The 13,222-nt window shown below is 37.5% G+C and overlaps 1 protein-coding gene across 2 annotated transcripts; it reads right to left on the reverse strand.

Annotated features, from left to right (window-relative positions):
* Nucleotides 1-241: 241 nt before the first annotated feature.
* LOC132602085 (uncharacterized) lies at nt 242-3,164 on the reverse strand. 2 transcript variants are annotated; one of them, XM_060315105.1, is made up of 4 exons: nt 2,933-3,164; nt 2,424-2,520; nt 2,014-2,154; nt 242-1,003 (listed from the first exon to the last, which is right to left on the reverse strand). In XM_060315105.1, exons 1-4 carry the CDS (start codon nt 2,992-2,994, stop codon nt 932-934), a joined length of 372 nt encoding a protein of 123 aa, XP_060171088.1. In that variant the 5' UTR covers nt 2,995-3,164; the 3' UTR covers nt 242-931. The 2 variants fall into 2 exon arrangements, with proteins under 2 accessions (XP_060171088.1, XP_060171089.1); XM_060315106.1 differs by having other exon boundaries at nt 247-1,003; nt 2,009-2,154.
* Between the last annotated feature and the right edge of the window lie 10,058 nt (nt 3,165-13,222).

The following is a 13,222-nucleotide window of genomic DNA, read 5'->3' on the forward strand; positions in this document are numbered from 1 at the left end:
CCACCACTACCCAAAATCACCAATACCTTCACCATATATACCATCACCACCAACCTAAACCATCTACCTTAAACATTATTAAAATATTTCTTGTAAATTCATGTGCTAATAAAAACTTGCAAATTAATTACATTAGGAATAATATTAAGCAACTTCCACATGGCATATCTTTGCTCAATGTTAATCTAATAAACTTTGCATAGTTAATGTTTACCCCTACCTTGTGAGATAGAGAGGCTGTTTCCGATAGATCCTCGGCTCATGCAGGAGCAAGTTTAAGGGGCAATATATGTATTGAGCCATTTACAACCAAACAAAAACTCATCCAACAAAATTTTGGAAAGAAAACAAAGACAGAAAAATAATACAATGAAGAAGACAAAAATTTCTAAATTAACATTACTTCTACATCTTTTCCTGTCGTTAGGAGATATGAGGAAAGATCACAACATGGCACATTCCTATGACAGGTATAAAATATATCATGATCTTTTTTCTTCCTGTTCCAAAAAAAAAAAAAAAAGGAAGAGCTCCAGCTTTTTTTTTTTTTAAATCACAGAGCAACAAAATGAAAATTAAGCTAGTTCTTATAAAATTAAAAGAAAAAGGGATTTGAGAAATGTGATGCAATACTGGATAACAAATGTCGGCAGTTGCACATGCTCCTTGGAAATGCAAGGGAAAGCTCAAGATTGAGAGGCTCTGGCTGACTCTGGACCTCACACCCATTGCCGTTGTTAGCGCCGCCGCCGTTAGCATTTTTGAGGTCATCCTTAGTTGTCTGAAGAAAATTATTTACGGGCCTGTGGCCCCGTAAGAGCCACATAGCCATATCATAGACCCAAGCAGCTTCCTTCGGCGTATCAAAGTCCGAGCGAGACACGTGTTAGCCGAGATCTCTGATCTTAGTTATGTACCTCTCCCATGGCATCTACCTCACACCGCTATAATGCACCTTATCTGGGGAAACCACAACCATCACTGCTGCGTCACTGTTTTCCTTCTGTGCCAGTTGAAAAACAAAAGGAATTTAGTAGGTAGAGAAGAAGAATTAGTAAGGAAAAAGGAAGAAGGAGAGTGGTTTATAGAGCCTCCAGTCAAAGGGATTTGTGGCGGTCCATATTTACGTGGTATTTGGGTTTAGGGTGTGTTTGGTATGAAGGAAAATGTTTTTTCATCCTAGAAAATGTTTTTTTTTTTTGAATGAGTGAATTTCCTACTTAATTTTTAATGTTTGGTAAGAAGCAAAAAGAATATTATCCCAAAAGCATTTATATGTAATCTAGCAAAACACTACAGGGGTGGGATGGGGTGAGGAGTGGAGGTTCGGGGGTTACAGGGGGTGGGATTGTCAAATGGTGGTGGTTGGGGTCGTTGGGTGGGTGGGGAGGAGATAATGAACCTGGACTGTCACTTATGGAACTGTTTTGTCAACTTACATTAGAGAAGTCATTTTCCTCATTTTAAGGAACATGTTTTCCTAAATAAAATATTTTCCAAAATAATTTGACCAACTAAACATGAGAAAATTGAAAAATATTTTCTCCATACTGAACACACCCTTAGTTGATGGCATTTTCATACTTTTCTGATACGTGGAAAGTAGTGCACACACATCTGTATCTTCCAGTACCTAACTACTGTTATGCAATTGCATGCCATATTGTCGTTTTCTATCTTTCTAATGTGCTACGCCACACCCCCGTCGTGAAAAAGGAAAGCTAAAGTCTTTTTTCATTGACTTTTGTCATTTTTGCTCAACTCCAAAAAATATAGAAATCTAAAAATGTTTTTTAAGGGTTCTTGTGGGGATAACCCAAAAACGTACAAAATTAAATTTGATTTTGATTTGTAGTTAATATATTAGGTAAGGTTTTGTCGATTATTCTTCAATAAGACAAGTTTAGGAGGGTCTTTAGGTATTCTACGATGTATTTTGGGTGTTAAAGGATGGTACATAAAGAGACAACTATGGTGATCGGCTAAATAATTTGGGCATTGAGGCTACCAAACCCATATATATTCTTGGCAAATAACTGAATTGCTTGGTGATTTGAGTTCTTCTCTTTCGCAGGCAACTGGTGTTTTGCAGCCATGCCACCTTCTCTGTCCCTGATCTTTTATGCAGCTATGAGTTCCACATTTTGTTGGCACCTGCAATTTGTATCGAAAGCACATAAATTGCACGAAATAATTTGGTTGAATATTCTTCAATAAGCCAAGTTTAGGAGGGTCTTTAGGTATTCTGCGATGTTTTTGGGTGTTAAAGGATGGTACATAAAGAGCAGGTATTCTGCGATATTTTTTGGGTGTTAAAGGATGGTACATAAAGACACAAAAACTCATCCAACAAAATTTTGGAAAGAAAACTAGACAGAAAAATAATACAATGAAGAAGACAGAAATTTCTAAATTAACATTACTTCTATATGTTTTCCTGTCGTTAGGAGATATGAGAAAAGATCACAACACGGCACATTCGTTTGACTTGAATAAAATATATCATGATCTTTTCTCGTCCTGTTCCAAAAAAGAAAGAAAGCATGAGCTCCAGTTTTTTTATGAATATTCAGAGCAACAAAATGAAAAATTAACTAGTTCTTATAAAATTAAAAGAAAAATTGATTTAATAAATGTGATGCAATATTGGATAACAAATGTCGGCAGTTTCACATGCCCCCTGGAGGTGCAAGGGATAGCTCAAGATTGAGAGGCTCTGGCTGACTCTGGACCTCACACCCACTGCCGTCGTTAGCGCTGCCGCCGTTAGCATTTGTGAGGTCATCCTTAGTTTTCTGAGGAAAATGATTTACGGGCCTGTGGCCTTGTAAGAGCCACATATCCATATCATAGACATGAGCAGCTTCCTCCGGCGTATCAAAATTCCGAGCCAGACACGTGTTAGTCGGGATATCTGATCATAGTTATGTACCTCTCCCATGGCATCTTCCTCACACCGCTATAATGCACCTTGTCTGGGGAAACCGACACCATCACTGTTGCGTCACTGTTTTCCTTCTGCGCTAGTTGAAAAACATAAGGAATTTAGTATATAGAGAAGAAGAATTAGTACGGAAAAAGGAAGAAGGAGAGTGGTTTATATAGCCTCCTATCAAGGGGATTTGTGGGGGTCCACTTATTTACGTGGTTTTTGAGTTTAGGGTGTGTTTGGTGAGAAGGAAAATGTTTTTTCATCCTAGAAAATATATATATATATATATATATATATTTTAAAAAAATAAGTGAATTTCTTACTTAACTTTTAGTGTTTGGTAAGAAGCAAAAAGAATATTATCCTAAGAGTATTGGTATGTAATCTAGCAAAACACTACGGGGGTGGGATGGGGTGAGGAGTGGAGTGGGGGTTCAGGGGTTACAGGGGTTGGGATTGTCAAATGATGGGGGTTGGGGGCGTTGGGTGGGTGGAGAGGAGATAATGAACCTGGAATGTCACTAATGGAACTGTTTTGTCAACTTACATTAGGGACGCCATTTTCCTCATTTTAAGGAACTTGTTTTCCTATACAATGTTTTTCTAAACATTTTGACCAACCAGACATGAGAAAATTGAAAAATTATTTTTCTCCATACTGAACACATTCTTAGTTGATGGCATTTTCATACTTTTCTGATACGTGGAAAGTAGTGCACACACATCTGTATCTTCCAGTACCTAACTACTGTTATGAAATTGCATGCCATATTGTCGTTTTCTATCTTTCTAATGTGCCACGCCACACCCCCGCCATGAAAAAGGAAAGCTGAAGTCTTTTTTCATTGACTTTTGTCATTTTTCTCAACTCCAAAAAATATAGAGATCTAAAAATGTTTTTTAAGGGTTCTTGTAGGGATAACCCCAAAACGTACAAAATTAAATTTGATTTCGATTTGTAGTTGATATATTAGGTAAGATTTTGTCGACTATTCTTCAATAAGACACATTTAGGAGGGTCTCTAGGTATTCTGCGATGTATTTTGGGTGTAAAAGGATGGTACATAAAGAGACAGCTATGGTGATCGGCTAAATAATTTGGGCATTGAGGCTACCAAACCCATATATATTCTTGGCAAATAACTGAATTGCTTGGTGATTTGAGTTCTTCTCTTTAGCAGGCAACTGGTGTTTTGCAGCCATGCCACCTTCTCTGTCCCTGATCTTTTATGCAGCTATGAGTTCCACATTTTGTTGGCACCTGCAATTTGTATCGAAAGCACATAAATTGCACGAAATAATTTGGTTGAATATTCTTCAATAAGCCAAGTTTAGGAGGGTCTTTAGGTATTCTGCGATGTTTTTGGGTGTTAAAGGATGGTACGTAAAGAGTAGGTATTCTGCGATGTTTTTTGGGTGTTAAAGGATGGTACATAAAGACACAAAAATTCATCCAACAGAATTTTGGAAAGGAAACAAAGACAGAAAAGTAATACAATGAAGAAGACAGAAATTTCTAAATTAACATTACTTCCACATCTTTTCCTGTCGTTAGGAGATATGAGAAAAGATCACAACATGGAACATTTGTATGACAGGAATAAAATATATCATGATCTTTTCTCGTCCTGTTCCCAAAAAAAAAAAAAAAAAACCAAGAGCTCCAGCTTTTTTATGAACATTAAGAGCAACAAAATGAAAATTAAACTAGTTCTTATAAAATTATAAGAAAAAGGGATTTAAGAAATGTGATGCAATATTGCATAAGAAATGTCAGCAGTTTCACATGCTCCCTGGAGGTGCAAGGGAAAGCTCAAGATTGAGAGGCTCTGGACCTCACATTCACTGTCGTTGTTAGTGCCGCTGTCGTTAGCATTTGTGAGGTCACCCTTAGTTTTCTGAGGAAAATTATTTACAGGCTTGTGGCCTTGTAAGAGCCACATAGCCATATCATAGACCCGAGCAGCTTCCGGCGTATCAAAGTTTCGAGCCAGACACGTGGTAGCCGGGATCTCTAATCTTAGTTCTGTACCTCTCCCATGGCATCTTCCTCACACCGCTATAATGCACCTTATCTGGGAAAACCGCCACCATCACTGTTGCGTCATTGTTTTCCTTCTGTGCCATTTGAAAAAATAAAAGGAATTTAGTATATAAAGAAGAAGAATTAGTAAAGAAAACGGAAAAAGGAGAGTGGTTTATATAACCTCCTGTCAAGAAGAGTTGTGGGGGTCCACTTATTTACGTGGTATTTGTCACACCCTTACGAGGAGTATGACGGGCTCCGACCCGTAGGTCAGGAACCACCTGACTTATCCGTTACTTTGAACATTATAAACCATAACTCAAAGAACACCGACACGCAGAAAAGGCCCAACATAGGAATATCCGATCATTCAACACATATGTACATATGCGGACCGACAAGGTCGCCACAACACAACGTATATCATAAAGCCAGCAAGACTAACAGTAAAGTATCAAGAGCTCAAAATAAGGCCGACAAGGCCACCAATATATTATACCATAATATGACCCGGTGGAGCTATAAAATATATAACTGTACACACACGTCTACGAGCCTCTACATAGAATTCAAATGATCATAAGGACAATACCAAATAGACTGCAACTCTGAAGTAAGTGGAGTGCTCCTCAGAATCTGCTGATAGAACACCTACGGGTCTGATCCGTCTCCCTGCGGGCATAAGCGCAGCGTCCACAAGAAGGGACGTCAGTACGAATAATGTACTGAGTATGTAAGGCATGAATAATAACATCATATAGATATGAAAGGGAACATAGAATAAGGGAGATAACCTGTATATCTGGGTGCCTCATAAGGCGGTGTCATGCATGCTTAGCCTTTAAAAAAACATTTTTATGCATATATATAGTACCATGCCTAGCCATTAAGGCTCGGTGTCATATATATAGTATCATGCCATGCCATTAAGGCTCGGTGTTATCATCATTAGCCGGCGTCCGGGCCTCCCACGTCCGGGGCAATATCATAACATGCCCACTGCAGTGGTGTGCACATCTAAGTGCCATACCTGGCCGACTATAGCGCGGCGCGGTGTGAGAAAATACATACATATATATAAAGCATGCATAAGAGCCTAATCAAAAGCCACAACTATATCGGAGTGACATAAGGTCGGTAGCCCCCGATTATATTATGGATCAATCATCATCGTTTATCCCACCTTGAAGGAACAAGGGTCATAAGGTGAGATTACCAACAATGTAGGAAATTAAGAAATTGCAAAGCAAGCTCAATCACCTCATAATAATATAAAGCTCATGTACTTGGAAATCTCTATGAATAAAATCATCTCATAATAACATGAAATCTGTATGCCTTGGAGCTTTGATAAATAAATCCCTCATAATCATCGTCATGGTTATCATAAAAAAAATTATTCATCTTTAGCACCATAAAAACTTTAAGAGTAATGAATCTCTAACATTCTTGGAAATGAGGATTTTTATAGAATTCATGTATGGGTTGGTAGGAAAAGAATCATGCCTTTAAAAGAAAGAGGAATAGCCTTAACATACCTGGAAGATAATTTCTCGACTTCCAACTTACTTCCTGTCTTGCAATTCACTTAAAATCATTTGTAGCCTCATAATCTACATATATGACCATTCATACTATTGTTAGGCTCATCGTCATACGCTCGTCTTAAACCCTTAATTTAAATCTATTTAGAATCTGTCGAAATTCGGGCAGCATCTCCCCTGTTTATATGCCTAGCCCAAAATCATAATATCAACAACCAATCAACAACAACAATACCAACATCATCAACACCATTATCTATACCAATCTATTTCCTAAAACATCCCACACGATGTTTTCTAAATTTCTCAACTAACCAACTTGTAATACGACTATTTAATAACTTTATCGCCGTAAATAAACCTAACTTATTCTTGATAGAATAGGAAGATATTCAATATTTACTTTGATTCCAAGCCAACTTCAACACAAAACGAAACTATAATCGCGACTACACGTTACCCGGACCTCAATTAGTACTCCGTCACTTGAATCCGCTCATTAATTACCTCTCAATGTTTCTTGGGAGCTGTCATATGTTTTGGATGAAGAGGAGTGGTGAAAATGAAGTTTAGGATTAGATTTTTCCCTTATATAGTGTGCCAAAGTCGGTGGCACTGTAGCACGCCCTGCTCTGTCCGCTTAACTTATAACGTTCATAATTCTCTATTCCGACATCGTATCGACGAGCGGTTTGTTGAGTTGAAAACTAGACTCGACGAAATTCATTTTAGGCTTTTGAAACACCTTAAAACTCCTAATATACCTAGAGACATACCCCTCTAAAGTTGACCCAAAATTCTGTCCTTAATTCTGCCAACTTTTTTCAAATTTTCGACAAACTTATTTTTTTTGATTTGCTTGGTCCTGGAATCTTCCAAAACTCCCTATATATGATATTTATCATTTATTATACTTAATAATGGTCATGTTCTTGTGTTTCAAGATTGTCCTTGTCGGTTATGACTTACGAGATCGTAATTCATCCTTTACTTCATTGTTACGTACTTCCCATGGCTTGTACCTTCCAAAACTTCACGGGACGTCTCCAATACTCCATTACTACGGTGAAGTACATGGCATGCTCATGCTCTGAAAGTGCGGGGTGTTACAGTATTTGAGTTTAGCGTGTGTTTGGTATGAAGTAACATGTTTTTTCATCCTAGATTTTTTTTTTTATTTTGAAAAATGAGTGAATTTCTTACTTAATTTTTTGTGTTTGGTAAGAAGAAAAAAATAATATTATCCTAAGAGCAGTTATATGTAATCTAGCAAAATACTACGGGGCTGGAATGGGGTGAGGAGTGGGTGTTTGGGGGTTACAGGGGGTGGGATTTAAAAGGGTGGGCATTGGGGGCATTGGGTGGGGAGGAGATAATGAACTTGGAATGTTACTTGTGGAACTGTTCCGTCAACTTACATTAGGGAAGTCATTTTCTTCATTTTAAGGAACTTGTTTTCCTAAATAAAATATTTTCCAAAACATTTTGACCAATCAGACATGAGAAAATTGAAAAATAGTTTTCTCCATATTGAACACACCTTAGTTGATGGCATTTTCATACTTTTTTGATACGTGGAGAGTAGTACACACACATCTGTATGTTCCAGTACCTAACTACAATCATGAAATTGCATGTCATATTGTCGGAAGCTTCTTGAAGTCTATATTTTCAAAGAGAGACGTAGAAGTAAAAAAAAACACTTTCAGTAACACTTATTCCAACAACACTGAAATGGATATCGTCAAAAGACTTGCAATTTTCTATCTTTCCAATGTGCCACGCCACACCTCCATCACGAAAAAGGAAAGCTAAAATCTTTTTTCATTTACTTTTGTCATTTTTTATCAACTCAAAAAAATATGGAGATCTAAAAATGTTTTTTGAAGGGTTCTTGTGGGGATAACCAAAAAATGTTTAAAATTGAATTTGATTTCAGTTTGTCGTTGATATATTAGGTAAGGTTTTGTCGAATATTCTTCACTAAAGCAAGTATAGGAGGGCATTTTGGTATTCTACGATGCTTTTTGGGTTTTAAAGGATGGTACATAAAGAGACTGCTATGATGATCGGCTAAATAATTTGGGCATTGAGGCTACCAAACCGGTATATATTCTTGGCAAATAACTGGATTGCTTGGTGATTTGAGTTCTTCTCTTTCGCAGGCAACTGGTGTTTTTGCAGCCATGCCACCTTCTCTTTACCTAATCTTTTCTGTAGATATGAGTTTCACATTTTGTTGGCACCTGCAATTTTGTATCGAAAGCACATAAATTGCACGCAATATTTTGCGTAATCTTCAATATTCAAATAGAAGAATGAGGAAACATAAGGAAGTATGAGGATTTTTCTTCAGATAGGTTCTTAGTTTCTAACTTTCCTCTTTCATGTGGTAATAGCTCGATGTTGGTATAATCATGGCCGACGGTACTGTCCATAACTTTGTTTTTGTTTATAATGGCCTTTGTGCATATCTTCTATTTTCCTGTTCTTTGTTGCCTCGACTTTGAGATTGTTCCGTGAAAGTGGTAATAAAAAATGTTTAAAACAATATTATTACACGTAAAAGAAGTTGTGATGATACTTCTAGTACCTCCTTTTGTGGGCTAATCAGTGAGCATGGAGACGACTAGACCAGTATCTTGGCTTTTGCAACTCAATGCTGCCTATGTTAAGGTTTCTCTCTTACATTCATCCCATGTTCTGCAGCCATGGCATGGTTGTCTTTCTCTTTGTATTGTTCTAAAGAAAATCTTTTTCTTTGTTTAATGCAGGGTTGTTATTGAGTGTGCGACTTTCGTGTTACTGAGTTAGAAGAAAAAAGATTTTGCACTCCTAAAGTTTCACCATGCCTGTTGTTGAACTTGTTCCTGCGTGGGCAGCGTGGCTATATTTTAGACGAATATCGATCAGAACCATAGACGTTGAAGCTTCACTCATAACTTAAAGATCTGCAGTGATGAGATTCCAAAGCCTCACTCATTACTTCAAGATTATTGAAGCAAAGCATTTCTTACTATTGATATTACATGCACTATATTTAATTGATCACATCTTTATTATGCTATTTCATCTTCTGGGGTCCATCCCCATGATTGCAAAGAAAGAATTTGGCACCAGCCAAATTTCAACTTTTGTCAAAAATAGTTGCAAAGGGTTGAATTTGGCACCAGCCAAATTGCAACTTTTTTTCAAAAATAGTTGCAAAAGGTTGAATTTGGCACCGACCAAATTAAATGCAAGGATGAAAAATGGTACATTTCATCCCTATAAATAGCAAGCTCTCCATCATCTTTAAACACACCAGAAAAGAGAAAAAAATTTATAGAGAGCAAGATATTCCATAGATTGTAAGAAAAAAGTCTGTGAAGAAAAATAGAGTGTGAGGGATATTGTAGTGAGGTGGGGAAAACCAAAAAGAGTGTTATTTCTTTTGAGTGTGTAGTGATCTTTGGAGTATTTATACTCGTGACTACACAGTGTAAAATTCCTTACTATAGTGATATCAGCTGCTCCTCTTGACCGTGGTTTTTTCCCTTATTCAGAAAGGTTTACACGTAAAATCTTAGTGTCATTATTGCTTCATTTTATTCTTGTTGATTTAACCATAACTTAGTGTTCCGCGTTTATCACTAATACCATGAATATTATTTTTGCGGGTCTATTTTATTTCTAACAAGTGGTATTAGAGCCAAGGTTCTGTCTGAGTATGTTCTGTGGTTGCAGCACAGTCTGAACTTCCACATCAGTAAACAATTACTTTGGTCTCCGAATAAATAGTATTTGTATTTGTGATAAACGATGGAAGCCAACACTAGTAGAATGGTTACTTTGAGTGGCGTAAATTATGCCATTTGGAAGGGCAAAATGGAAGATTTGCTCTATGTCAAGACTTTTCATCAACCTGTCTTTGCCACTAAAAAGCCTGATAATAAATCAGATGAAGAGTGGAATTTGTTGCATCAGCAGGTTTGCGGCTTTATTAGACAGTGGGTTGACGATAATGTGTTGAACCATATTTCTGGGGAGACACATGCTCGGACCCTATGGGAGCATCTTGAAAGTTTGTATGCTCGGAAAACTGGTAACAACAAGATGTTTTTGATAAAGCAAATGCTGGATTTAAAATACCACGATGGTTCCGCAATGACAGATCATCTGAATATTTTTCAGGGGATCATGAACCAGTTATCTGCTATAGGCATTAATTTTGATGAAGAAATTCTAGGCTTGTTTCTACTTGGTTCCCTACCAGATTCTTGGGAAATTATTAGAACTTCATTATCAAATTCTGCTCCAGATGGTGTGATCTCTATGGATCTTGCCAAGAGCAGTCTTTTAAATGAAGAGATGAGAAGAAAATCTCAAGGTTCCTCCTCATCAGATGTCTTGGTGACTGACACTAGGGGGAGAGGCAAGAATCGTGGTTCTCAAAATAGAGAACATCATAGAAGCAAATCCAGAAGCAGACTTAAAGATATTGAGTGCTATCATTGCGGGAAAAAAGGGCACACAAAAAAGTTTTGCCGGATTTTGAAAAAGGAGAATAGAGATAAGGAGGAAAAGAAAGAAGATGGCAATCATGTGGCCACCGTCACTACAGAAGATCTTGTTACTATCCTTGATGCGGATCTGATAAATATTGCCTGTGATGAGTCAAGCTGGGTTATGGACAGTGGTGCCGCATCTCATGTGACATCAAGGAATAAATTTTTCTCATCCTATACTCCGGGTGACTTTAAAACTTTGAGTATGGGTAATGAGACTGTATCTAGGGTGGCTGGTGTTGGAACAATTTGTCTGGAAACTAGTATTGGAACTAAACTATTTTTAAACAATGTAAAGCATGCACCCGACGTTCGTTTGCACTTGATCTCTGTTGGTGTTTTGGATATGTCAGTACCAATGGTGCTGGAAAGTGGAAGCTTACTAAAGGTTCCATGATTGTGGCTCGTGGCAAAAAGCGTCGTGGTCTATACTGGACTACGACCTCTACCTGTGTTGATATGGTGAATGCAATTGAGAGCAATAGCTCTTCAACATTATGGCATAAGAGGCTTAGCCACATTAGCGAGAAATGATTAAATGTTCTGGCCAAAAAGAAATTATTGTCAAATTTTGAAAGTGCTAAATTAGAAAAGTGTGAGCACTGCTTGGCTGGAAAATAAAATAGAGTTTCTTTCAAGTCTCGTCCTCCTTCAAGAAAGACAGAGTTGCTTGAGTTGGTGCATTCAGATTTATGTGGTCCAATGAAGACAAGGACTTTGGGTGGTGCACTTTACTTAGCTACCTTTATTGATGATTGCGCAAGGAAACTTTGGGTTTACGTCTTAAAGACTAAAGGCCAAGTGTTGGGTGTCTTTAAGCAGTTTCAGGCCTCAGTTGAAAGAGAAACAGGAAAGAAGCTGAAGTGTATTCGTACTGATAACGATGGTAAATACTGTGGACCATTTGATGAATACTGCAAGCAACAGGGTATCAGACACCAAAAGACTCATCCTAAGACTCCTCAGCTTAATGGTTTAGCAGAGAGGATGAATAGGACTTTGATGGAAAGAGTCAGATGTTTGCTTTCTGAAGCAAAGTTGCCGAATTCTTTTTGGGGTGAGGCTTTGTTGACCGCCTCACATGTTATTAATCTATCCCCTGCGGTTGCTTTGCAAAGTGATGTTCCAAACAGAGTTTGGTATGGCAAGGATGTTTCCTATGACCACTTGAAAGTGTATGGTTGCAAAGCTTTTGTACATGCGCCTAAAGATGAGAGGTCAAAATTAACTGCCAAGACAAGGTAGTGCATCTTCATTGGTTATGGCATTGATGAGTTTGGTTACAGGCTATATGATCCAATTAAGAAGAAGGTCGTGAGAAGCCGTGATGTTATCTTCGTAGAGGATCAAACCATTGAAGATATTAACAAAGCGGAGAAGATAAAATCTTCAAGTTATGAAGGTTTAGTTAATCTTGATCAAGTCCCTCATACAAATGTTGATGAAGTTGGTGGGCTCGATGACGATGGTGATGCCCAGAATCATGTTCCAGATCAGCATGTTGATGATAATAACGATGCTGCTATTGATGAGATAGATGCTTCTACTCATGAAGTCGTGGATGAGTCAGATATTCCACTTAGAAGGTCTACTAGACAACATGTTCCTTCTTCCCGTTATTCACCTAATGAGTGTCGCACCCCATTTTAACCCGGAGTCAAAATTAGGAGTGCAACCTATTGGAGATTCCTATTTTTGTTTATTTATTTTAAGGAGTCGCCACCTAATTAATTTAACGGTGAATTAGGACACCTAGAGGTTAACTAAGGCAGAGTTAAAACTAAACCTCAATTAATAGTCTGCTTAACCAGTATGTTCTAGGTAAGGGCTCTATATTATCCTAAAGGGAAGGGGTTAGGCATCCTTTAGAATCCGTTAACTTACGGTTATCCGACCAAACTTAGGTTAATTAATATAGACTAAACGTAAATATAATATTAAGAAAATAATTTGTAAATTATTGCTAAGGTTTTTAAAAGAAGAGAAAAAAAAATGTAATAATGCTATTTAAAATGATACTTATGGATATTGCTAGGGGGCTTTAAATGAGAAATATTAGCTAGAATAAGACTGATGGAATATATGATAATTTACATAGAAAGGAGATTTCAAAGGCCGTTTAACAAAAGAAGATTTGAAATGCTAAATAACACTTAAAGATATGTTGATATGA

This window comes from Lycium barbarum, chromosome 7, assembly GCF_019175385.1.
Source record: "Lycium barbarum isolate Lr01 chromosome 7, ASM1917538v2, whole genome shotgun sequence".
Classification (NCBI taxonomy): Eukaryota; Viridiplantae; Streptophyta; class Magnoliopsida; order Solanales; family Solanaceae; genus Lycium; species Lycium barbarum.